The sequence below is a fragment of the Macaca nemestrina genome, chromosome 18 (assembly GCF_043159975.1).
Source record: "Macaca nemestrina isolate mMacNem1 chromosome 18, mMacNem.hap1, whole genome shotgun sequence".
NCBI classification, from domain to species: Eukaryota; Metazoa; Chordata; class Mammalia; order Primates; family Cercopithecidae; genus Macaca; species Macaca nemestrina.
In genome coordinates this window covers 56,242,346-56,268,895 of record NC_092142.1, presented here as the reverse complement: position 1 = coordinate 56,268,895, position 26,550 = coordinate 56,242,346, and the positions used below count along the sequence as shown (strand labels likewise).

The following is a 26,550-nucleotide window of genomic DNA, read 5'->3' as shown; positions in this document are numbered from 1 at the left end:
ATGTTGGCCAGGCTGGTCTCTAACTCCTGGCCTCAAATGATCCACCTGCCTCAGCCTCCCGAAGTGCTGGAATTACGGGTGTGAGCCACCACACCCAGTCAGCAGTTTTTAGCACATAGCCAATTTTATTTCATTTATATCTCTCAACTGTAATATTTTGTGACAATTCCAGACATTATCATTTCATTCATAATTCTTAATATGTGTCTCTAGCAAATACAAGTTCTTATTTTGTTTCTTTGTTTTAACAATTGCAATACCATTATATTCATAATCACAGGCCAGGCCCAGTGGCTCATGCCTGTAATCCCAGCACTTTGGGAGACTGAGGCGGGCAGATCACCTGAGGTCGGGAGTTCGCAACCAGCCTGACCAACATGGAGAAACCCTGCCTCTACTAAAAATACAAAATTAGTCGGGCTGCTGGTGCATGTCTGTAATGCCAGCTACTTGGGAGACTGAGGCGGGAGAATCGCTTGAACCCGGGAGGCAGATGTTGCGGTGAGCCATTGCATCGAGCCGAGATTGCACCGTTGCTCTCCAAACTGGGCAACAAGAGTAAGATTCCATCTCAAAAAAAAAAAAAAAAAAATCACAATAATTACCAAATATTATCAAATATTAAGTTAGTATTTTCTCCAGTTGTCTCAAAAAAATTTTTTTTTTTTAAATTATGATCTTGGCCAGGTGCGGTGGCTCATGCCTGTAATCCCAACATTTTGGGAGGCCGAGGCGGGCAGATCACGAGGTCAGGAGATCAAGACATCCTGGCTAACACGGTGAAACGCCATCTCTACTAAAAATATAAAAAATTAGCCGGGCGTGGTGGTGGATGCCTGTAGTCCCAGCTACCTGGGATGCTGAGGCAGGAAAATTGCGTGAACCCGGGAGGCGGAGCTTGCAGTGAGCGGAGATCAAGCCATTGCACTCCAGCCTGGGCTGTTAACAGAGCGAGACTCCGTCTCAAAAAAAAAAAAAAAAAATTATGATCTTAACAAGGACCAGACATTATATTTGCCTACTATGGCTTTTTTAAAAAAAAGTATTGAAGTATAATTCACATACCATAAAATTCCCCCTTTAAAAGGATACAACTCAGTGATTTATATTTTTAAAAAATCAGTTGACCATAAATGTGTGGATTTATTTCTGGACTGTCTTCTTCCACTGAGCTATATATGTCTATCTGTATGCCATTACCACACAGTCTTGATCACTATAGCTTTGGAGTAAGTTTTAAAATTGGGAAGTGTGAGTCTTCCAACTTGGCTCCTGTTTTTCAAGATTGTTTTGGCTATTTGGAGTCTGTAGAATTTCCATATGAATTTGGGATCAGCTTGTCAGTTTCTGCAGAAAAGGCAGCTAAGATTTTGATACAGGAATTGCTGGAATCTGTAGATTAATTTGGCAATATTGCCATCTTAGCGATAGGCTAATACACCTTTTAATTTGAATTTAATCTGTAAGTTCTTCCTTTCTAAATTTATATTTTGTTTTCTTTGTATTTTATTTGTGGAGAAACTGGATCTTTGTTCTTTAGCATTTCTCTGGCTCTACATTTTACTGATGGCATCCCCGTGCTGTTTCCTGCTACCTTGTGTTTCCTGTAAAATGGTAATTTGATCTGGAAGCTTGATCAAGTCGGTTTTTTTCAGCAGGAATATATTATATATTGTTTTTAAACTTTCATTATTAGTAGTATTGTAATCTAACCTACTCTGTTCATTGCTTAATTTAGCAGTTATTGTACCTTGGGAATCATTGCATAATTGGATGTAGAGCACTTCCTTGTTGCTTTTTAAGGCTGTGTAGTATTGTATATTGTATGGGTATATCATTTATCCCACTTTTTAATTGATGAACACTTAGATTTTTTCCATTCTTCCCCTGTTCTGTTGTTTCAGTAATAATCCTACACGTGCGTAATTTTTCACATGCACAGATCTATCAAATTAAATACCTTGAAGTAGACTTGATAGGTCAGAGAGGATATACATTTGTAATTTAGGTAAATATTCTCAAATTGCCCTTCAGTTAAGTTATCCCAATTTATACTACCTTCAGCAATTTTGGAATTTTTCACTGACATCTTTTTAATAAGCAGGAAACTTGCTTAAATAGGATAAATCTATACTGTATATGTGTATACACACACACACATACACACAAAACTTCATAGGAATATTTTTCTTTTAATTAATTTTTTTTAGAGGTAGGATCTCACTTTGTTGCTTAGGCTGTAGTGCAGTGACTACTCACGGGTGCAATCATGGCGCACTACAGCCACAAACTCCCAGGCTTAGGCGATCCTCCCACATGAGCCTCCTGAGTTGCTGGGGTTAAATGCGCTTGGCATAGGAATCTTAAATGTATTTCCACAAGTAAGCTATTTGCTCACTATATGGTACTTATTTCCTGGTAGGAACTATACAAATGAATCAATGGAAAGGAAAACTTGTGTAGCTTCTTTGGACTATCTCAGGCAGACAATTGTGTTTTAGAGTCATCTTTTTGTCATTCTAAATCCCTTCTTCCTACTCCTGCATTCTTGCAACAGAAACTAGGCAGGAAGTGTCCTCCTTTGCTAGGAATTAAGGCCCCACAAGAAGAATACTCCTTGAAGCTTGCTTCAGCCCTGTCCTTAGCAGTGGGAGGATTTCCTCCTTGGGCCCCTATGACTCTGATAGAGATTCAGCCTTTCCCCAGTGAAGACTCTGAACTTAAGCACTGAGCAGAGCCAGTGAATGCACAAGTTGGCTCCATCTACTCCCAAGTCACGCATCTGTCTGAATACTAAGAACATTCTCTATTAGTAATTTTCTGTGTTAATTTAGTATGACAATGTGGTCCTGCAAATGCAGAAGCTGGCAGGAAACTTCACCAAATGGGTGAGATCAGAGGGCACCATTTTGTTCTCTTTGGACAGTTAACTGCTTTTGGAATGAAATTTGTCGGATTTGCAGTCTCTTTTCTTTCTTGAAACCTCCTAGATAATTGGGGTATTTGGTTTTTTTTACTTAAACTCTTCTGATGCCACAGTGGTCCAGATTCCTTGATTATATTTCTGTAGCTAACTTCCGTCCTTCCATTAGGCCAGTTCTCTACCCCCACAGGCACTCTGACTTTCATCCTTCTTTTCTATATAAAATAGACCTTTAAATTCCATTCGCCCTTGAAATATGGTCATGTGTCACATAACGACATTTTTGTCAATGATGGGTGCATATATGATGGTGGTCCCATAAGATCATAATACCGTATTTTTACTGTGCCTTTTTCTATGCTTAGCTACGTTTAGATACACAAATACTGACCATTGTACTACAGCTGCCTACAGTATTCATACAGTAACATGCTGTACAGGTTTGTAGCCTAGGAGCAATAGGCTATATACCATATGGCCTACATGTGTAGTAGGCTGTACCATCTAGGTTGTATAACTATGATGTTCACAATGATGAAATTGTCTGATGATGTATTTCTCAGGCCATATTCCCATCATTAAGCAGGAGTGTCTATACTTGATAAAATGAAATACCTCATTCAACAATTTCACATAAATTAGTTTTCTAGGTAACTGATCTATATACCCTTATAAGGTTTTTTTTTGTTTGTTGGTTGGTTTGTTTTTTTTATTTTGAGACAGTCTCGCTCTGTCCCCCAGGCTGGAGTGCAGTGGCGCAATCCCGGCTCATTGCAACCTTCACCTCCCAGGCTCAAGTGATTCTCGTGCCTCAGCCACCCAAGTAGCTGGGATTACAGGCGTGTACCGCCACGCCTGGTTAATTTTTGTATTTTTAGTAGAGACAAGGTTTCCCCATGTTGGCCAGGCTGGTCTCGAACCCCTGACCTCAGGTAATCCACCTGCCCCAGCCTCCCAAAGTGTTGAGATTACAGGCGTGAGCCACCATGCCTGGCCGGTTTGTTTTTTTTGAACAACCAAATTTTTCTAACAGAATGCTGAAAGTATCATTCTATATGGTATACATAAGTACTACAATGCATGTTTAAGTCATGAATGGTATAGTTTGATGTTATGTTCCAAATGTTAAAAGAGCGTCACATTTTTATACCCGTTCCCCCCAAATTAGCCATTTGCAATGAAACTGTAAACTGTCTGACACAGTTTCTTGCATTCTGATTTCTGACCCTTGTGGATGCAAGCCTGCTCTGAGCCAGGCCTTGTGCTATATGGCCTGGGGGTGGAATGGTGATAAAAGAGTGCTTGCCTTCAAGGGGCTTACAGTTAATAGAGAATACAAACAAGCAACCCCTCTTATCTTCTGCAGCCTTCTTAGCTTTAATACTGGGATGCTCTTGGGGTTACAGAGATAAACGGGACTGTTCCTCTCTAGTTTAAGTGCTCAGGATGTTCTTTGAATTTTTTGTATTTGCTTTTTTAAAAAATTGTCTACCCAAGCACAGCTGCATTTTGAAAAATTGTCTGAATTGGTAATATATGCACATAATAAAACATTTAGGCCAGGTTAGGTGGCTCATACCTGTAATCCCAACTCTCTGGGAGGCTGAGGTGGGAAAATCACTTGAGCCCAGGAGTTTAACCTGGGCAGCATAGTGAGACTTATGTTTAAAAAAAAAGAAAGAAAGAAAGGAAAAATTCAAAAGGGACAAAAGAATGTGGAGTAAAAAGTAAGTCTCCCCCGTTTTCCAACCACTAAGTTCATTTCCCCTGAGCAGCCACTGCTACCAGTTTTTATTTATTGTTCTCAGACACTGACATGCGTATACATGGGCATGACCACTTTGCCCCAAATTATAACTTTCACACACTGTCCTGCTCCTTGCCTTTTTCATTTAGCACAGTATCTTGGGGATCATTCAATAACAGTACACACAGAGATGCTTTCTTCTTCTTCCTCTTCTTCTTCTTCTCCTTCTCCTTCTTCTCCTTCTCCTTCTCCTTCTCCTTCCTCTCCTTCTTCTCCTTCTTCTTCCTCTCCTTCTTCTTCCTCTCCTTCTTCTTCTTCTTCTTCTTCGTTCTCGCTCTGTCACCCAGTTTGGAGTTCTATGGTGTGATCATGGCTCACTACAGCCTCAACTTCCCCAGTTCAAGTGATCTTCCTACCTCAGCCTCCTGAGTAGCTGGGACTACAAGTGTGCACCACCACACCTGGCTAATTTTTAAAATTTTTTTATAGAGACAGAGTTTCCCTGTGTTGGCCAGGCTGTTCTCAAACTCCTGGGGGGCTCAAGTGATCCTTCTGCCTTGGTCTCCCGAAGTGCTGAGATTACAGACATGAGCCATTATGCCCAGCTACTTTATTCATCTTAGTGGTTGAATAGTAGTAGGTTAGTGGTTGAATAGTAGTCCATTACTTAACTAGTCATCTAATGGACATTTTGGTTGTCTGTACTGTTTTGCTACTGTAAACAGTGCTGCAATGAATGTTCTTTAAGTTCAAAGAACATTGCCAAATTTCTCTGTACCCCCTGAACAGCATACGAAGTTTGCTGTTCCCAACACATTCCCTCCTAATATATTGTTTATCCCCTTATGTTTAAAATTCATCTGTTTCTTTTTCTGTGAGTTGTTCATGTTTTCTGTTCACTTTTCTATTTGGTTGTTGGTTGTTTTTTTTAACAGATTTGGAAGAACTCTTAGTATTTTAAGGAAATTTGCTTTTGTGATATTGCAAGTATTTGCTCCTGCCTCTTTTATCGCCTTGCTCTATCTCTGTAGCCATTGTTGGCTTTCATTTTACTTTTCTCCATCTCCATGTTTTAACATTGCTTATCTTTGGCAGCTTCCTTTTCCCTTCTTCGAGCTTCTTGCACAAACAAGCAAATGCATTGATCTGAACTTTGTTTGCGGGCCGTTTGATATCTCTTCTAACTCCTCAGTGGTATTGTTTGCTTACTCCTGGTTTCCTATACTTGGAACTGTGTATTCTCTTCACATTTACTTGAGGTGTCTGGGCAAATGAGGTATTAGTACATCTAAGGCAAAACCCTAGAAGGTAGTATGCTTGTCAGCCTGTGGCAACAAAGTGTGAACTCCAACCCTTAACTCTGCAGTGAGCTCAGGTTAACGTTTTAGTATATTCTCTTTTGATTCATGTTTAGTTTCACATTTTCTGCCTTAAGCAACCTGCAACCTTGCCAAGTCATTTGGCTTTCCTCATCAGTAAAATGGGAACAACGCCTATACATCAAGTTGTAGTGATTAAATAAGGCCGGAAACATTTCAGGGAAGAACGGAAGGCCTGGAGTAGAGTTCTTAACTTTTTCTTTAGTCTTCAAGTCTTGCATTTTCTTTCTTTCTCCTTCTTCTTCTTCTTTCTTTCTTTTTTTTTTCAGACAGGGTCTTGCTTTGTTGCCCAGGCTGGAGTACAGTGGTGCCATCATAGCTCACCGTAACCTTGAACTCCTGGGCTCAAGCAATCCTCGCATTAGCCTCACAAGTAGCTGGGACCACAGGCATGCACAACTACACCCGACTGATTTTTTTTTTTTTTTTTTGAGGCAGAGTCTTGCTCTGTTGCCCAGGCTGGAGTGCAGTGGCATGATCTCAACTCACTGCAACTGCTGCCTCCTGGATTGGAGCTATTCTCCTCCGTCAGTCTCCCTAGTAACTGGGATTACAGGCACACATCACCACGCCCAGCTAATTTTTTGTACTTTTAGTAGAGATGGGGTTTCACCATGTTGGCCAGGCTGGCCTTGAACTCCTGACCTCAAGTGATCCACCCACCTTGGCCTCCCAAAGTGCTGGGATTACAGGCATGAGCCACCGCGCTTGGCACCGTCTAATTTTTCAAAACATTTTTTCGTAGAGACAGGGCCTCACTGTGTTGCCCAGGCTGGTCTTAAACTCCTGACCTCAAGTGGTCCTCCCATCTCAGCCTCCCAAAGTGCCAGGATTATAGGCATAAGCCACCATGCCCAGCCAAGTCCTGCATTGTCTAGATTGAGATATTTGTCATTGAGGTGGCAGAGTAACTGTGGGTTTCCTGTAAGAAAAAGAATCCCAGCTCCTAGGTGACATTCTGCATGGCCTTAAAATGTTACCTGACAGGCTTCAGTTTTCTCATTTGTAAAAGAACACAACTGGAAAGCAAAGGTTGTGTTAAATTGGTTTCTGAAGTGCTCCTCTCTCCTATCTGGGAAAAGCGGCCCTTCTTAATAAAGAACGCTATTCTGGTGAGTCCTTCTAAGCCTTTTCTAGTCCAGGGGGCTACCCGATTTTTTAAAATGTTTAAAAAGAAAAGAATGTTATTTTGTAGCTAATGTTTGACCTTGAAATTGTATCTGTGCTAGCTGGCTTATTGGTCAGTAAATAAGGAATGGCATAATATGCTGAGAACTTAATGGAATTGTTATTATTGCTCACAGTGTCTCTCTTAATCTGTCTTCAGATTCTCACGGCTGTGTGAGCACGGGGAAATCAAAGCACTCTAGGCTGCACTCCAGAGTAGCTTGTTCTCCAGCTCGGATTTGATGGGGGACAAGAGAGTGTAGTCAGGCTCTGGAGTTAAAAAGACCTTGATTCAAGTCTCAGCTCTGCCCCTTTCAGAAGTCCTTTCACCTCCTGGAGCCTCCCTTCCTCCTTCAGTTTCCCCGCCTCTTAGGGTGATGATAGTATTGGCTGCATAGTGTTGTTCTGAGGCTTCTCTGTGGGAAAAGCCCGCGGTACAGTGCCTGGCACATAGTAAGTCAGTCCCCAACTTTGGAAAAGGGTGACGAAATGACAGTCTTTCACCTTTTATTGCAGAGCCCTCATCCTGCAAGTCTCTCGGAAACACTTCCCTGAGTGGCCCCTCCATCCACTGCCCCTCTGCTGCAGTCTGTATCGGCATCCTCCCGGGCCTGGGCGCCTACTCTGGGAGCAGCGACTCCGAGTCCAGCTCAGACAGCGAAGGCACCATCAATGCCACCGGAAAGATTGTCTCCTCCATCTTCCGAACCAACACTTTCCTCGAGGCCCCCTAGTTTCTCTGTCCTTAACAGGGAGCTCCTCCCCAAGGGTAGATTGGACCGTTCATGCTGCCTTCGGGCATTACGTCTCAAAAAAAAAACTCCTTTGCCTGCATCCTGTGCACAACATGACACTTTTAACCAATCCAATCTAAAAATGTGCCAGAATCCACCTGTGGCCCGAATTGTGTTTGGTTTCTCTTTCTACTGCAGTGCACATGAGCAAACCTATCCCGCTGCCACTTTCCTCACTGATATTGGGAGGAGGGCAAGGCCCAGCTGAAGTTCCACTAAAAATGCCCTAGGAGAATAGGCACCGGCTGGCTTGCCAAAGGGTTTGGGTTTTATTGCTTTCTGTTTTTTCTTTTCCTGACAGCACAAAGAAGTAAGGGCAGTTATAAGTAAGAAGTAAGGTGTTATTTAAACATTCTATTGTAGGTGAACGTGTTGTTTGGTTCTACTGCATTGTGGAGCATGCGGGGGAAGAGAACTGACCCAGGTGATGAAATGGAGCCCTTCCCTGGAACTAACCAGTCCTTGATGTTGTGTGACTAAGTAAAGATGATAAACCCCATCTGCTGGGGGTGTCACTTCACACTCGGCATGCATTGTGAAAGCTTTCCATACCCTTGGCCATTCTCTCTCCCCTCTTTATCCAACCCCGTTTATGCAGGAAGGGACTGCTAACAAGAAAGCTTCCATCTCAGACCTTTTCTCTGCCTGGAAAATTATTTTATGTTTGTTTTTGAAATAAAGGATTTAGTTTAAGATTCTAAATTTTAGAGAAACAAACGTAGGCCTTGTTTACTCATAGTCAGACATCAGAACTGTGGGTAGGTATGTTAATGAGATGACTTATTTCTGGCAGCTCCTGGAATCCTGATATTGTAAACGAGTGGGACACACTTGCATATTGTGACTGTTCTACTGAGGCCCTTCTCTGTTTAATGCACATTATACTTGTGCTTTTCACTGTGGAATCTATTTCTAACCTAAAGGTGCTGCCCTAGTACTTTTCTTTGCTGCCCCTGCTGCTCTTTTTCCTTTCCAAACAGCAACTCTGAGGCCATGAGCAGCCAAAAACTAGAGGTGCTGCTCCACCTTGTCTCATAAAGGGAAACGGGTTCATCCCTCGGATTCTGGAGGAGGGAGGGGGAGAGGGAGATGGTTTGAAGGCCTCTAGGAAAGAGATAAGATATGAGCTTTGATGACAATCTGTAGGCTCTCCTGCTTTAGAATAAGCGTGTACCGTTCTTTTTTTTTTTTTTTTTTTTTGAGACAGAGTCTTGCTCTGTTGCCCAGGCTGGGGTGCAGTGGCCGGATCTCAGCTCACTGCAAGCTCCGCCTCCCAGGTTTAGACCATTCTCCTGCCTCAGCCTCCCGAGTAGCTGGGACTACAGGCGCCCGCCACCTCGCCCAGCTAGTTTTTTGTATTTTTTAGTAGAGACGGGGTTTCACCGTGTTAGCCAGGATGGTCTCGATCTCCTGACCTCGTGATCCGCCCGTCTCGGCCTCCCAAAGTGCTGGGATTACAAGCTTGAGCCACCGCGCCCGGCCGCGTGTACCGTTCTTTATCCATTCCCCTTGTTCCTACGTCAATTGTTTTCACTTTCTTGGGTGTGAGACTGAGTGAGACACACACAAAATGTGTTGACACTGTGGTGCCGGCAGGCAGAGCAGCTACTGACTTTGAACGTGGGCAGAGAGGCCCCTGGATCTCATCCAGCCCACTCGTTTTCCCCTTCCAGTGCAGTGACACTCCGGTGCCCGTTGGCAGATGGCGACTTCTCTGCACCCATAACTGATGCTTTGTGAATTCTTCCTCCTTTTCAGAACTACTCTGTGCTAATTGTTCCTGACTGCCAGTATGGGCGCGTCAGCTCCATCCTAACAAACAAGATGTTCAGGTAAAACTGTGTAGGCACCTTCTGCTTCTCTGCTTCATCGTTCCTGTGATAGTCGTGTTGTTATTACAGCATGTACCCAAAACAGCCTCACATTGTTACAGGAGGCAGGCTAGGGCATCAAGTCACCATCTTTATGTGGCTTGAGTCAAGCCACATTACTGTACCTCATGGCCTCTTGATGTGGAAAGAAGTTGACAAAAGGTTGCAGGGTTTAAAAACATACATTAACATGAAAGCTAATAAACCTGTCAGAGAACAAGATCTTGTTTTTCCTCTACTGAATATTGTGCTTCCAACTCTCCCTGTGTCTCTCAGCTAGATTGTGTGGAGAAGGTTGAGTGAGACTCCAGACTGTGACTTATCTTCTGGTGTCTCAGGAGAGACTGAGAATCACTGGTGATGGTTGCATCATATTCCATTGTACCCATTAGCACAGAGCTCTGGAACTGAAACAGAGCTTCTGTAGAAACCACAGCTAACAAGCAGCATCTGATCTGACCAACAGAGGAAGCAGCCTTGGAAAGTATCTAGTGTAGACTTGAAGTTCAAACCCAAAGGAGAATAGAATAAACAGGGCTGGAAGGAACACTGCTTTAAACCGTAAAGTGTAGTACTCCTGCCTTAATAATTGGGATTTTATAATTGGGTAATTATGGGACAAAAACGAAGTTTGGCATGGGTTTCTTTAAGCTCGCTTACTTTGTCCTGAGTGGTTGGATTCTTATAATTCTCCAACCATGTGAGGGAGAAAGCTAATAGGAATCCTACTGCCCCCTCTATTTGGGGAGGATTATCTAGCTTGTGTCACCTAACTGGGTGGAGAAAGTGAGTGTGATATTCAAAGCATCTATTTTTCCATCTGTAAAAACCAGGGAAGCTGATGTGACTAGACCCAAAAAGGTGGCTGGCTACCTACTTGTGTATGTCTTCCCTGAATCTAAGGATGCAGGAGACTGAGAGCTGGCTCCCCAAATTCAGAGGGGTGGGGTGGGGGGTGGCTTCAGCTTTTTCCAGGATCATTCTATACTGGGAGTCGGGAGCACCTAAGTTGGGTGACTTAGTGCCAGGCATCCTCATTTCTTTCACTCTAGCTCCTGAGTTCTTCCTGTCTGGCCACCTCCTTCCCACCCAAGAGAGGAGCTTCATTTGCCTAAGCCCTTCCCCACTGTTTCTGCTGCTCCTCTCTGGGAACTCAGCCTAGTTCCACCATAGTGGTTATGAGTTAGGAGCCAGCTGTGACTAGCTGTGTCACTGGGGAAGGTTAGTGTGACCTCTCTGGACCTCACTTTCCTCCTTGGTAAATAGAAATAACACCACTAACTTTCTAGGGAGTTAGAGATAACCTAGATTAGGTGCTAGGTGTGCGGTATCTGACACACAGTGTTTAGTAACTGGTGACCACCCTCAGTGCTGTTACCATCAGTCCTCCCTTGTTTCTGGGTGGCGTAGCCAGAGCTTCCATTAGTGGTGATTTATGCAGGTTGATCCATTCCACTGGCATTCCTCAGTTGCAGCTAGAACACTGGCATGGGCGAAGGGTCAGATCTGGTCGTCGAAGCTCCAACCACCAGCTTTTGCTGTATGCTTCCCTTTTGGCTAAATGTTAATTGCTTAGGCACACCCGGTTCCTTGGCGCAGTTGTCCTAGCCGTGGGTATATGGCTCAGCTGTCATCTTCGGCCCTTCCAGAAAAACAGCTCCATGGTGGTGCAGATTATTTGGACTTGGGTATTTTCTTGGTTTTCTGGCATGCCCGGCCCACTTACGCATCGCAGGATGGAATGCAAGTTCTGCTCAGTGGGAGGCTAGGATCTTGGCAATGCTTTTGTAGTTACAGGTTGAACACAGAAACCAGTCACACATTTGTGCTTTAGTGACACTGGCAAGGGCTGACATTTTGCTCCCTTACCTGCTGGAGCAGCGGTTCGGAGAGAGAGGGAGCCTCACGGTGGTAACATGGCCCCAGCATCAGAGCTTTGCAGAGGGGAGAGGCAGAAAAACCCTGAGGGACAGCCATTCACCTGTGCTTTATACTGCAAGCTGGTCTTCCATTACTATTTTAGTAATAGTCATGCACATCATTGCTTGTGTTGGTTTCTTTCATTCAGTGTATACTGAGAGCTTGCTATGTATGTGCCAGGGTGTTTGGGGCATTTGTGCATTATTTTTGTGGACTGTAGTGTCTTTCATTCTGGGGGAAAAAACGTCCTGTGAAGCAGCCCTTCTCTATATTTTACAGGAAATCAGAATTCCTAGGGGCTCAATGGCTTGTCTGAGGTTGCATAGCTAAGTGACAGAACCAGAATTTTCATTTGAACTTTTAAGTCTAGCTTTCTTTGGTTTCAGTGAAACTTCTAAACAAATGCCAGTGCCCAGGCCTCCATGGAGGGGATTCAAGGGTAAAGGAGTCTTTCTGGCTCAGTTTCCAAGCACTTTTCAGCCTCCCATCCATGTGCAGGAACCAAGTAGCAGCACCAAAGCTTGGAATTTTACAAAAGTGATTTGGGGCCAGGCGCCGTGGCTCATGTCTGTAATCCTAGCACTTTGGGAGGCGGGTGGATCACTTGAGGTCAGGAGTTCAAGAACAGCCTGACAAACATGGTGAAACTACATCTCTACTAAAAATACAAAAATTAGTTGGGCAAGGTGGCGTGCGCCTGTAGTCCCAACTACTTGGGAGGCTGAGGCAGGAGAATCACTTGAACCCAGGAGGCGGAGGCTGCAGTGAGCTGAGATTGTGCCACTGCACTCCAGCCTGGGAGAGTGAGACTCTGTCTCAAAAATAAAAAAATAAAAAGTTATTTGGTTGGCCTTGTCAAGAGTTTAGATAAACTGTTAGACAAGTTTGTGAACTGAAGCCAGCCAGGAGTAAAGGGCCTGCTTGACTTACCCACCTACTGTTAGGCAGAGAAGGGGCAGACAGAGAGCAGAGATGGCTGGATCTGCCCCCATGTGAAGCCTGGATGTGGGGACTACAGCCACCACACCTGAGGAAGTGACATGAGAGTGGGAGCATGTGGGACAGACCCCCACTGCAAGGCCAGGTCTCATGTGGCCCAGTGGATGGCAGTCTCCCTAGTTTCACCAAGTTTGTAAGCCGCTCCCATGGGAAGGTGTAAGGGAGGGGTGGGATTCCACCCATGTTGCCAGCCTGGGGGCCAGTGCAGTGTGGTTTTCCGAAGGACAGTCTGCAAATCAGGGCTCTGTGCAATCCTGCGGCCCTCTTGAGAGAAGTGTCCCTAACAGATCCTTCAGCTGATTCTTGGTGTCCACAGAATCGGCAGGGGCACCAGAAGCTTAGGATGAAGGTATCCCTTACTCGCTCCTGCCAGAAAAATTCTGGCTGGAGCTCACCAGGCACTAAGAGATGGGAATCTACCTGCTGTGGTGCCCAATCCTAGCAGGCCCCAGTAAGAATTACTGAGCAGAAGAGTAGATGGGGACAAGCGACTTCCCAATGTCAGTGGCACAGAGTGACTAATTCATTAGCAGCTTGAGCAGAAGAACCCCATCCAGAGCCAAGGGAAGGCATTCAGTGCAGTGGAGCAAGTGAGGGCCATGAGGCAGCCAGACTTGGGTATGAGGCCTGGCTCTGCCTCTAGTAGACTTGATTTGCTTCTCTGCTTGTCTCCTCATCTCTGAAATGGTCACTGTCAGGAGCTATCTTAAGGGTTCACCAAGATAGTGCTTGCAGCCTGGGCAACATGGTGAAACTCCATGTCTACAAAAGTTAGCTGGGCGTGGTGGTGCATGCCTGTGTTCCAGCTACTCGGGAGGCTGACGTGGGAGCACTGCTTGAGCCCACAAGGTTGAAGCTGCAGTGAGCCGAGATCATACCACTGCACTCCAGCCTGGGTGGGACAGAGTGAGACCCTGTCTCAAAAAAGAAAAAGTGCCTGCAAAACACTGAACATGGAACTGGAATCAGTGCTTAACAGGAGGGTTAGCTGTTACTGATTACATGGAAGCCCATGTCCAAGGGGCTACCTGGAGCTCCAAGCGGGAGTCAAGTGGCTAAAAGAGAAGATGTATGTGGAATAAAGGAGGGACCTAGGACGGGGGCTGAACTTTCAGAGAGGGGTCCTCTGACTGGTTTCATAAAACTGGGCCTGAGCCTAGAGAGGGGGATGCAGAAGAAATAACAGGGTCAGAAGCAGCCCCATTTGGGGTCCTGAAGCCAGAGAGGCTTTCACAGACCTCCAGTGGCCGACCCAAACACCCGGGAGACCCAAGGAGGAGCAGATGGGTGACTGGGACTGCTGTCCACTTGTGGGGCAGGGATATGTGGTATTGGCTGCACCTGAGTGCAACCAACCAGAAACTGGTGTGGGCCTGCACATTCATTCTATTCATCCACAAATATTTATTGAGTTTGTACAATGTGCCAGGTTCTGTGCCAGTTTAACAGGTTATCACTGTTAACTGGCAGCGATTTAACAGCTTATCATCTGGAATGCATGTCCCCATGCAGAGGTGACTACACCAACTTAGCAGACTTGCAGGGTGGATTTTCATCTTCCATTTCCTTTCTCAGATCAGTGAGCCCGTCAGGTCCCTGCTGAGGAAGGAGCTGACGCAGGGACGTCTGAAACTTGTTTATTACCCTGAGTATATAACAAATAGAACACAGTCACAGTATTAAAAAAGACAGCAGGAATTAATTAGGTGCAGGCTACGACACGAAGTATGCACCAAGGACACGTTCCTTTCATCAGAGTCTGCATATAGTTACTTGGAAAAAGCCAGTTATGATTGTAAAAATTTTATTCTCAATAACAATAATAATTCCACTAAAATTATACAAAGTACATTCAATACTTAAGAATGGCAAAGGTGGGGAGAGGAGGAGAGGAAGCCAGTTTGGCCTGGAAGCATCAACAGTTGACTCCAACAAAGGAAGCCCAGCTGGGCTGAAGGAAGTTGGGGGTGGAGGTCCGGTTGTAAAAAATAAAAATGTGGATCGGTAAAAAAAGGCCACCCACAAGGAAGCAGGGTGAGCGTGCATGTTCCTGGGGGAGGGCGGGAGGCTCAGCCGACATGCTGCTGCTGGGCACTGGAGCTCAGGCGGGCTCCGAGTTGGTGGGGGGCAGGTTTTTATGCTTGAAATACTGCACAACTTGTTGGGGCAGCTCCGCCAGCACAGCTTTGGCCAAGGTCTCTTTTGCTGCCTGCAGGGTGAACGAGGGTAGGGTGGGGAAGAGAGAGAATGATGATTAATGACCGGAAGTTGTGAGCGGCACTATGCCCAGAGGGCTGCTACAGCAGGTGTCCATTGAGGACAAAATTAGGGCTGCGGGCCAGGGCTGTCTGCAAGTGGCATCCCTCATCTCAGCCCAGGCCTGAAATTCCCCCTGATCACATTACCTTCCTTTAGTTAGGTGTAAGTGTTACCTGGAGCACTTGAGATGCTTGGGAGTAATGGGTTAGGATGACTCCATCTGTGGGAAGCACCTATGCATCTAGCAAACATCTCCTGAGCGCCTTCTTGGCGGGAATAAATGGGCCTGACAGTCTGGTTCACTAGTGAACGGCCAGCCACAGGCCAGGCACATGGAGGTTCTCGGTCACCAACCTGTGCATGAAGGGGTGACTGATGCCCAGCGTTTGTCCTCAGGAAGCGAATGCTCCAGAGGAAGGAGTAGAACCATCGCAGGCAACCCCAGAGGATGCTGGGCAGAGAGGTGAGGGCCACTGGGTGCAAACCACCGTGGGCAGTTCTTGCTGAGGCTGGGTTAAGTCCCCGGCCAGCAGTACAGGGGAGAGACTGCTCCCCTATGGCACTCCTCAGGGGCCATGCTGCTAGGGCAGTGATCAGGAAGCCAACCCCGGCCTCCTTGTGGGCAGACCTGGGATCACCTGCAAATAAAGCCAGAGCCACTTCCAGGAACAAGGCAGGGGACACTAGTCTCCCAGGCCGAGGCCTTTAGGGAGAGGAGGTCAACCTAAGGTGACGGGGAGGCCTTGTTTTCCATCTGCAAAATGAGGGGGCTGGGGTGTGATGATCAGGAAAACCCCTCTCTCCTCCTGCACTTTACACCACGTGGAGAGCCCCAGCCTCTCATCAGACCCCACTAGAGGGCAGGTCCTCCAGGAAGCCCCACCCCAGAGCCTCAGGCTAGATGCCCGCAGCTCCATGTTCCATCAGTTTATGGAAGAAAGTGCGCACACCATCACAACGGCCACCACTGGGGCAAGGCCTGGCATGGCACCTGGCCATAGCAGGCCCTCAGAAGAGCATAGTCAGTGGAGTGGAGAAGTCTAGGATTGGGCCAGACAACCCCAAGACTCTCAAGCTTGATTATGAGTTATGGTGGCTGGGGTCCTGTAACCACCTCCTCCCAGCCCAGGCCCACACTCACGTTGCGGAACTCTCGAAAGGGAACGAACTGTACAATATCGCGGGCTGCCTCCTCCCCCGTGTGGGAGCGCAGCATGCGGCTGTCCCCATCCAGGAATTCCATGGCAGCGAAGTCGGCATTGCCCACGCCCACGATGATGATGGACATGGGCAGCTTGGAAGCCTGCACCACGGCATGCCGCGTCTCCTCCATGTCACTGATGACCCCGTCCGTGATGATGAGGAGGATGAAGTACTGCTGCGGGGAGGGGGTCAACGGGACACTCAGCAAGGCCCAGGCCCTGGCGCCCCTTCTCCTTCCCTCCTTCACCCCAAACCCTCTGAGTCCTGGAGGGAGGCAGTGCATCTTACCCAGCTGCAGCCAAGTCCCAGACAACTCCCTATGCATCCTGCTCTCGGCACCCAACCCCTGCAGACCTCTCATGCACTAAACTCTGACCGGGTCAGAGCAGGAAGTACAAACCGCTCTCCCCTCCTGTGCTGTGTGTTATCTTAGACTCCCCCTTGTGGCCTCTGAGAGCCCTGGACTCTGGGCCTGGCCTTGCCGGTTACTACACTGTAGGACTCTAGGCAACTGACTTGACTTGTAGTGCTTCCGTTTCTTCTCTGCAAAGTGGGATTTGTTGCAGATAATGTGCCTGACATGTGGCAGTGGCCCAGTCAGCTGCATTCCCGACAGGCCCACAGCTGGTGCAGGAGGACACATCTGGCTGACGGGCCGCTCTGGGATCGGTCTCCTCCTCTCTACTGCACCTGGGCATGGGCGCCTGTGACCCCCTCCATTCCCTACTCAACATGGCCATCTGAGACACCTTGCAGGAGCTAAAGCAGGTCGTCTGGGCCAGGGCTTCCAGGAGTGTGGGACTCTGCTGGCAAATAAGTGGATTTGGGTCACATCCCAAACACAGCACTGAGCACCATCAAGTCACCCCGGGAAGAGGACTGGTTTGCAGTGGCCTTTCAATTCTCTGAACTGCGCCCGGGAGCAAGTCTTGGTTTGGTACTACTGTGTCTTTCACGTCTCTCTAACATTTGCTGAGCTTCCTTATCAACAGAAAGGGAAGGCAGGAAGCCCAGAGCTTGAGGAGACAATAGTCTCCAGCTAGACTTTAATACCATTGTACAGCTTGTTGTGTTTATTTTTGTTGCTCTCTATTTATGGCAAGTGATACTGCTTTTTTCACATACACTGGGATATAGAGTTTCTTTATAAATTAAAACTAACAAATACTGAATAATTAGTGTGGGAGATACATAAAATACAAACTGTGAAGTGGGGCCGGGGAGTGCCTGAGTGAAGTACAGGGAGGCTCACTGGACCATCTGAGGGTGAGGGCCCAGGATTCCAAATCGGCCAAGAACCCTTTTTTTTTTAGACTGAGTCTCACTCTGTCGCCCAGGCTGGAGTGCAGTGGCACGACCTGGGCTCACTGCAACCTCCAACTCCTGGGTTCAAGCGATTCTCCTGCCTCAGCCTCCCAAGTAGCTGGGATTACAGGCACCCGCCACCATGCCCGGCTAATTTTTGTATTTTTAGTAGAGATGGGGTTTCACCACGATGGCCAGGCTGGTCTCAAACTCCTGACCTCAGGTGATCCACCTGCCTCAGCCTCCCAAAGTGCTGGGATTACAGACGTGAGCCACCGCGCCCAGCCGAGAACTCATTTTCAGCTCAGCTATGTCCTTAGTACCCGCTGACCCTTTAGGGGAAGCTCAGTTTCCCCCACCCCTAACATCAACAGATCAGCTCTTGTGGTCTCCATATTCTGTTTGGGGCTTTCATCTTCCAGAAGAGGAAACTGGGGCCTGGACTAGTCAAGGTCATGGAGCTAAGGAGGGTGGAACTAAGCTGCACCCCAGGTCAGCCCTTGGCCACCTTCATATCCAGCAAAGCCGCTTGTTCCCTGGGGAGGTTGTAGAGGCTACAAGCTCAGCCCTCCAAGGTGTCTTGTTCCCCTGTCTGCCTCCCAAGTACAACTGTGGAGGGAAGGAGCAGGGTGAGCTGTGTGGAGACACGGACCCCACCACCCTCACCCCCAGCTCCAGGCAGCAGTGGTCTAGCTCCAGCACTGTGCCTTTAAGAGACCAATCCCTTGGCTGGGGATACCTGTTGCCATGGAAATGGCGGCCTGAATCCCACAGTGGAGGGCTGCTGTTGCCAGCCCCCCATCCCTGGCTGTGAGGGGCTTCAGAAGCCCATCCAGACCCTACGCCTGACAGTCCACCATCGTTCCTGGGCCCCTTCCCTTAGGCGGCCCTCCGACCCCACTTCAATACCATCAGAAACAGTCCAGGGCAATATTTCTGGGACACCTAAGCAGACAGGTGGAAAGACACTAAGAGGCCGGACAATGAGGAAAGAAAAGAATGCTTGGCCTTGGTCTAACAGGCCCCACCTTTCAGTGGGTGGGATCTGTCTCCAAGCCCGTTCCAGCTCAGGCAGGCAGTACCCACTCCCTCCACACGTGGCCCTCCTGGCTCCCTCATTTCTATCAGCCCCATGCGTAGGAGACGTGTGGGACTCAGGCCTGGGCCTCCCTCTTAGCTGGCAGCTCCCACTCCCTGGGGAGCCTGGGGGCAGACAGTTCCTGCAGGACTGTGGGCACCAGTGGCCAGAGGAGGTGATACCACACAGTGACAGCACTACCCAGACCCTGCCTGTCACCCTCACACTGACTCCCATTCTAGAGGAGTTGAGCTCAGAGAGGTGATGTAACTTGTTGAGGCCTCACAGCCGGGAACTGGCACAGTCCAGATTGAACCCAGCCTGGCTGACTCCAAAGCTGGGGCTCTTTACATGATGTCCTCCTCCACCGCCCACTGGCACCAGTGGCCTGTCATTGTCTCCAGCAGAGGGGCCCGGCAGGGAAACGCTTTCTTCCCACGGAGCACGCCAGTGTCTGAGGGCCTGAATATCCAGGATAGCAGGCCAGGGTGGGGCCCAGAGCCCTGGTACTGGACTTTAACCCACACCCCTGTGTGCCAATCAACCAGCCACCATGCCCACACCCAGGGGCCTGGCCTCATCGAGTGCCCAGCCGTGCCTGAGGTCAGCAGCCCAGACCTCGGCAGTGGAAGTGCAGCTGACAAGTCCCCGGCTTCCCGCTCAGCCTGGACAAAGCCAGAGTTGTTCAGGAGCCTCAAACATCTATTACACAGCCCTACCCCCAGGACAGATCAAAGGGGAAGGGGTTATGGATGGAGAGAACGGAGGGTGGAATCGGGTGTGAGGGGTTGGAAGAGGCTCTGCAGGCTCTGCTGTCCTTGCAGATGGTCCTGGTTCACCCTGTCCCCAGCATTGCCACCTCTGGAAACAGCCCATCACTGTCAGACTGAATCCAAAAACCCAACTCCCAAAAAGGATGAAGCAACTCTTGCCTTTACCCCGAGGTTTTTCAGGTTTCTAGGGCTGTAAACAACTGCTTCCCCTAATGCATTTAACGTGTGATTTGATTTATAAGAAATTGACTTGACCACAACAGTTCCAGGCAGAGTCTAGGGAAGTTGCACTTACTCCCTAGCTCATTTCAGGGAAGTTGGCTGCTGAGGACCCTGCCAGGGGAGTAGGTGGAATTCCCAGGGAGCTGGCAGCTTCCCAGCTCCCCCTCCACTGGGACACCAGACACCTGGGCGACCAACCAGGAATGGGCCGTGAATAGCAAGGCCCAGGTCTCAGGGGCCAAGGCAGAGGGAAAGATGAAGGCCTGAGATAGGAGTCCCCCCAAGGCCCACTCAAACCTGCATAAGACCTTCCAGTGGCTCCCCACCGCCCTCCAGAGAAAACCCAGATTCCTCAATGGCTTTCGAGGCCCCGCAGGAGCTGGCCTACCTTTCAGCCTCACCTCACCCCACCTCCTCCTCTTTCAACACATTCCTTCATTCCGGTACACCCACACACCAAACCTCCAGGCCTCCGCACGTGCCGTTCCCTCCGCCTGAGACACTCCACGCGCACACATCCTTTATGAGGCTAACTCAAGCATCCTCCAGGTTTCAGCTCACATGTCACTTTCCCAAGAAGCCTTTCCTGAGCCCTCCATCTGTGCTTAGTCCCCCTGTCTCCTGCTCCTGGCCTAGGGCTCCTCACTAGACTGCAGGCACTGGGAGGGCAGAGGCCCTGTCTCACTCATCATGGTCTCCCCAGTGCTACGCAGAAGTTGCTCGGTAAAGACGTGTTGAGTGAATGAATGGGAGAGTGCAGCCCTGCCTAGAGAGAGGCTTCCACCACCTGCTCTCAATTTCCTGTACGTGGGTGTGCATCGGTGCACATATGTCTGGGGATGGGGAGGGTGAAGCCACACCAAATATTCTTCCCCAAACTAAAAAACGGCTGACAAAAGCATCAGGGGATAATTCATAAATGACTTCCTTTTGCTTTGGGATTAATTGTGCTTGGCATCACCGAATGCTAGCCCAAGAGCTGTCCCCAAAAGATTCGGCCAGCAGGGAAGCACTTTATGTGTGCCAGGCACTACGCTGAGCAATTTCTATGCCTAGCTAGTTCTAGAAGGCAGGAACTGTTTCCATTATCCTCGTCGCACAGACGAAACAAGTTCACAGAGTTTAAGCTACCAGCTCTGGGTCCCACAAAGTCAGGAAGTGGGAGAGCTGGGAGAACTTCCCAGAGCTTGAGGCTGAACCACCAGGCAGCCCCACCTCCCCTCCACTGGTGCACCCTGAGGCCAAGGAGATAAGGTAAGGCAGGAGGTAGAGAATGGCCTTATCTGTTCTTGGACATCAGAGTGGGAGGGCCTGATACAGGCCCCTTGGGCCCACTCCTGCAGGTTAGACATGCTCAGACATGCCCTGAGATCACACAGCCTGGGTGGGTGACAGAGCTTTTCCAGCAGAAGGGAGCCAGGAGGTGGCTGCCTCCCCCAGGCTGGGAGGACCAAGTCGCAGTCAAAGTGGCTGGGATGTCCAGAGGACTAGCACCAGGTGGTTGGGCCTCAAGTCCTTCTGCTTCTTCCCTCTGGGGAGCTCTCCGCAGTTGCTCCTCAGAACACACAAACACCCTTCCTGGCCTTTCCTGGGGCCCAAACCTCCTCAGATCTGGGTCCAGCAGACACAGACCCACCTCTCCCCAGGACCCTATTTCCTACCCAGTCCTGCCCCGGCTCTGCAGGTGCAGCGGTGAAAGGGCCTTGGCGCTAACACTGGGCTGCAGGCCCACTCCCCACCCCACATTTTTCCCCTTAAACAAACATGCAGGACTTTCTTTTTCTATCCCTTTGAAAGCCTGCTCAGGTGGACAAGACTGGGTGGGACAATGGCCTGGCACCCGAACAGGAGGGAGTGCAAGCTGAAGCCTGCCTCTTGCTGTGCCCTCTCTAGCCAGTTCTAGCCCAGCAACCCCAGGAATTAAAAAAAAAAAAAAAAAATCCCGGCCGGGTGCCGTGGCTCACGCCTGTAATCCCAGCACTTTGGGAGGCTGAGGTGGGCGGATCAGTTGAGGTCAGGAGCTCAAGACCAGCTTGGCCAACATAGTGAAACTCTGTCTCTACTAAAAATACAAAAATTAGCCCAGCATGGTGGCAGGTGCTTGTAATCCCAGCTACTCAGGAGGTTGAGTCAGGAGAATCACTTGAACCCAGGAGGTGAAGATTGCAGTGAGCTGAGACTGTGTCACTGCACTGCAGCCTGGGCAACAGAATGAGACTTTGTCTCAAAAAAAAAAAAAAAAAAAAAAATCCCTCCCAGCCCTTTCCCAGTTACTGCCCATTAAGCCTGCACCCAGGTCCTCACAGCACACTAGGGGTTTATTACGCCCATTTCATAAGAGGAAATGGGTCTGGGTGCAGTGGCTTACACCTGTAATCCCAGCACTTTGGGAGGCTGAGGCGGGAAGATCATCTGAGGACAGGAGTTTGAGACAGGCCTGGCCAACATGGTGGAACCCTACCTCTACTAAAAATACCAAATTAGCCGGGTGTGTTGGTGGGCACCTGTAATCCCAGCTACTCGGGAGGCTGAGGCAGGAGAATTGCTTGAACCCAGGAGGCGGAGGTTGCAGTGAGCTGAGATTGCACGATTGCACTCCAGCCTGGGCAACAAGAGTGAAACTCTGTCTCAAACAACAAAAAGAGGAAATGGGTTCAGAGCAGGAAACATTCCATTCCATAAGAAGAAACATGCCCCAGGCTCGGGGCTGCCAGGGTCAGGGCCGGGACGTTCCTTCTGGCACTCTGAGCTCCTTCCGGCTGGGCACTGCCTCCACGTCCTGCGCTTGCTGTTCCCTCTACCCAGGCCGCTCTTCCCTGAGCTCTTTGTTGGCCTGTCCTTCTTTGCTGGCCTGTCACTGTGTGACTTGTCCATTTCACACAGTGAGGAAGGGATAGCGGCAGGATTCAAACCCTGGCACCCGCCACTCCAGGGTACCCATTTTTCCCACAGACCCTCTGCTGCCTCCTGAACCATCAGAACAGGCTCTGACACTCCCCGCTCCTATGGAAACTGCCTTTGCAAAATTATAACTGAGGAAATTATGACAGCGAAAGAAATCAGACCTAACTGACTTCATCTTGCTTCTAACCCTTCAACTGTCCTTGTTTATTCCTGGGTGTAGGCCAAACTAACTTTGGGAATGGATTCAGTTCATGGTTTGACTCTGAAACAAACCAGTAACAGCCCATTCCCAAAAAGACCCTCTTCTTGCCTGGGGTCCAGTATGTCTTTGCAGGACTAACAAATCAGCTACAGATTAGAAATTACAGTTTAGGGGTCATGCAGCCTCTGGCTCCAAGAGTCTGAACCTCCCCAAATTGGGGATAATGTCACTATTGTGAAGCCTAAGATCAGTGCTTGAGAGATTTTGCAGCCCCTGCACTCCATGGATCGGCGGACACCACCCAGACCGGTAATGTGGCTCAGTCAGTTCTGCCATCGCACCCGGCAACAGAGACAGCAAGAAAACCTCGCTTCGACCCCCTATGATTCCATCTCCAGCCTGACCAATCAGCACTCCCCACTTCCCAAGCTTCTACCCACCAAATTGTCTTTAAAAACTCTGATCCCCGAATGCCTGGGGAGACTGATTTAAGTAATAATAAAAGTCCGGTCTCCTGCACAACCGGCTCTGTGTGAATTACTCTTTCTCCATTGCAATTCCCCTTGATGAATCAGTTCTGTCTAGGCAGCAGGCAAGGTGAACCCACTGGGCGGTTGCACTATCTTTCCCACCATCTCCCGGAAGGCAACTGCCACCTCCTTGGTGACCAGGTGCCTCCCTCCCCTAGATGGTTCCCTTAGGCATGGGACCAGGTCCCTTTCCCTGGGGGAGGAGGCTCTGACTGAACTTGTACAGCTCACATCCCTCAGCCAGCGCTGACTTCATCCATTCACAGAGCACGATGAGCCTGCACAGCCCAGGCGCTGGACCAGGCGTGGAAAGAAGGATGTGAACTAGACGTTGCCGACCATCATCAGGGTCAGCCAGGAACAGGCAGAGAAGGCAAGAGATCTGCTTCAGATAGGTGGTCAGGGAAGGCTGCTTGGGGGAGGAGGCCCTGAGGGAGGGCCCTGCAGAGTCCAGGACAGACCTGCGGGGGAACAGCTGGGATTGCTTGAGGAACACAGAGGGGGTTGGGTGGCAGAATCATCCTAAGAGAAGGAAGGGGCTGTGCAGTCAGTGAGGGGGTCGGTAAGGAAGGCAGAGGCTTCAGGGGATCCAATCTGATGGCAGAGGGTATTTGGCAGGGCAGCAGCTGGATCTGACCCTCCAGTGGGGGAAACAAACGGTAGCGTGTGGAGTGGTGGTGTGAGGAGTGGTGAGGGCGGCTGCAGGGTCCAGTGAGACCTGTGGCCATGGGGAAGTGGGTGAATTTGGGATATTTTAGAGTCTAGTGAAATGACCACTCTAGAAGCGACTTCAGCAACCCTCTTCTTTTAGTGGAGGTGGAAGATGAGAAAGGGGTGGGGGCTGGCCGAGGTCTCCCAGGAGGTGGTGGCCAGAAAGGAAATGGAGTCAAGTCTCCTCAACCCAGACCAGCATCCACAGCTCCGGGCTGGGTGCCTGATTCCCCATCATGGTGCTGGAGCCTGAGGAGCAGGGCTGGGTCAGGGGCTGAGAAGTCCTATGCAAAGGGCATGTAGGTCAGTCAGGTCCCCAAGGTCAGGAGAAGGCAGAAGGGACATCAGAGAACTGCCCTTAGGGCAGGGGGAAAAGACCCCTCAACTCATACTGCAGAGGGAGGCAAGGGCAGGTCATGGTGGAAATTGGGAGGTGGGCAAGGTGACCCTTGGTGACCCCATCACTGGCATCAGGCCCTGCCAGTAGGGCCTGCCTGGGAGCCAGCCTGCAGCTGGGGCCAGGAGAAGGGAAGGGAGACCAGGGTTGCAGATGCCTGGGATGGCTGCTCACCATATATTCCAGATGCCACGCAGCTGCCTTGGCAGCCTCAGGCTGGGGCAGTGAGGCTCTAGGCTTGTTGCTGAGTGTAGGGCCAGGGCCAGACAGTTCAGCAGCCCTCAGTGTGAGGCAGGGGCAGCTCTGATTAGAACTAGGTGGCTCAGAAGGGTCAGCGTTAGGGCCTCAGGGATCACCGCCTCCAGTTTTCCATCTTGTTTCTCTTATGGGAATAACCAGTACCTCGCCCTGGGGAGACATCTCCCATTGATTACAGCCCTGCTTCCCGCTCAGCACAAATGGATTTACTTTCTCCAGTCTGTGCTCCAGGAAGCCAGGAGCTTGACTCAACTCTCTTACAATACGTGAAGGTAAATTGAGGCCCAGAGGTGTCCACTAGGATTTAGAGCAAAGAGAAGGCAGAATATCCTACTCCCCAGCCCAGAGGATGTGCGTGGTTCCTGGCATGCCTGGCTTGCAGCTGACTACTCACCGTGGCCGTCTGCTGCTGCGTGGCCTGGGCCGCAAACCGAGCCACGTGGTTGACGATGGGGGAGAAATTGGTAGGACCGTAGAAGCGGATGTGGGGCAAGCAAGCTGAGTACGCCTGGGCGATACCATCCACACCTGCCTCGGGAGAAGAGTCTGGATCAGCCAGGTGTCCCTGACCCCACACCCGCTCTCATCCCACTGCTGATGAAGCATCTATTTCATGCTTACCCAAAATGTCCCTGCCATGGCTAGCATAGGCCTCGTGAGACTGGAAGCTCCCAGAGGGAAGGGCCAGCATGGTAAAAAGTCAAGAGCCCTGAATGTGAAGTCAGACAGGCCTGAAGAGTTTGAATCCTGCCTTTTTTTTTTGAGACAGAGTCTTGCTCTGTCGCCCAGGTTGGAGTGCAGTGACAGGATGTCGGCTCACTGCAACCTCCACCTCCCAGGTTCAAGAATTCTCCTGCCTCAGCCTCCCGAGTAGCTGGGATTACAGGCATGTGCCACCACACCCGGCTAATTTTTGTATTTTTAGTAGAGATGGGGTTTTGCTGTGTTGCCCAGGCTGGTCTCAAACTCCTGACCTCAGGTGATCTGCCCACCTTGGCCTCCCAAAGTGCTGGGATTACAGGTGTGAGCCACCGTGTCCGGCCTGAATCCTGCCTTTCTTAGCTGTGGGACCTGGGGCAAGCGGTTTAGTCTTTCTGAGGCTACGTCTTTGTCAATGGGACTGACAATCTACACTCTGGCAGTTGGCAGGAGGGGGGTCTCTCAGGCCTTTCCAGAGAAGGGGCTTGGCGAAGCTTGCAGTGATGCTTTGAGACAATGGGAAGCCATCTGGAGGTCTGTTCTGGACGTCCATTCTGGACATGCTATGGCTTCGGTTCAGGGTTGGGGGATCGAGGCATTTGCACAGTGTCTGTACAGATTAGGCGCTCTGTAAATAGCTGCTGTTGTGAGCACATTGCCATGTAGCCCTACCCAGAAGGCCTCTGGCCAGGGATGAAGTTGACCAACCAAATGTTACTGGAGATCTATCCCAAATCAGACACCCTGGCCCAGCTTTGGAGATCCCCAAGGAAGGCAGATGCTATGTGGAAGCCAAATCCTAGGCCGAAAGGTCTCATGATGGTAGAAACAGCCCTCTTCCATACCCACATGCATCCCCTCTCCTTGACTCAGACTTTTCTTCCTCCTTCCTCTATCCCTCCCTTCCGCCTTCTTCCCTCCCTTCCTTCCTTCCTTCCTTCCTTCCTTCCTTCCTTCCTTCCTTCCTTCCTTCCTTCCTTCCTTCCTTCCTCTCTCTACCTCTTTCTTTCCTTTTCTTTTTTCCTTCCTTCCTCTTTCTTTCTCTTTCTCTTTTTTCTCTCTCTCTTTTTTTCTCTGTCTCTCTTTCCTTTCCTGTTCTTTGTCTCTTTCCTTTCTTTTTCTCCTTCCTTCCTTTCTTCTTCTTTTTTTTTTTTAATTAATTTTTTTTTTTTTTTGAGATGGAGTCTCACTCTGTTACCCAGGCTGGAG

The 26,550-nt window shown here is 49.2% G+C and overlaps 2 protein-coding genes across 16 annotated transcripts in view; one reads left to right on the top strand and one right to left on the bottom strand.

Annotated features, from left to right (window-relative positions):
• PSME3IP1 (proteasome activator subunit 3 interacting protein 1) overlaps positions 1–10,103 on the top strand; it is a 34,753-nt gene extending 24,650 nt beyond the window's left edge. For all 14 annotated transcript variants that reach the window (XM_071084605.1, XM_071084602.1, XM_071084597.1 and 11 more), the window contains one exon: positions 7,733–10,103. In XM_071084605.1, coding sequence (XP_070940706.1) covers positions 7,733–7,950 — 218 coding nt within the window. In that variant the 3' untranslated portion in view covers positions 7,951–10,103. The remainder of the gene's footprint in view (positions 1–7,732) is intronic.
• A 4,484-nt stretch (positions 10,104–14,587) lies between these two features.
• The window catches only part of LOC105494037 (copine 2), a 56,258-nt gene continuing 44,295 nt past the window's right edge, over positions 14,588–26,550 (bottom strand). For both annotated transcript variants that reach the window (XM_011762124.3, XM_071084593.1), the window contains 3 exons: positions 25,037–25,170; positions 16,201–16,437; positions 14,588–15,009 (listed from right to left, as the gene is read on the bottom strand). In XM_011762124.3, the coding sequence (XP_011760426.1) occupies positions 14,902–15,009; positions 16,201–16,437; positions 25,037–25,170 (479 nt within the window). In that variant the 3' untranslated portion in view covers positions 14,588–14,901. The remainder of the gene's footprint in view (positions 15,010–16,200; positions 16,438–25,036; positions 25,171–26,550) is intronic.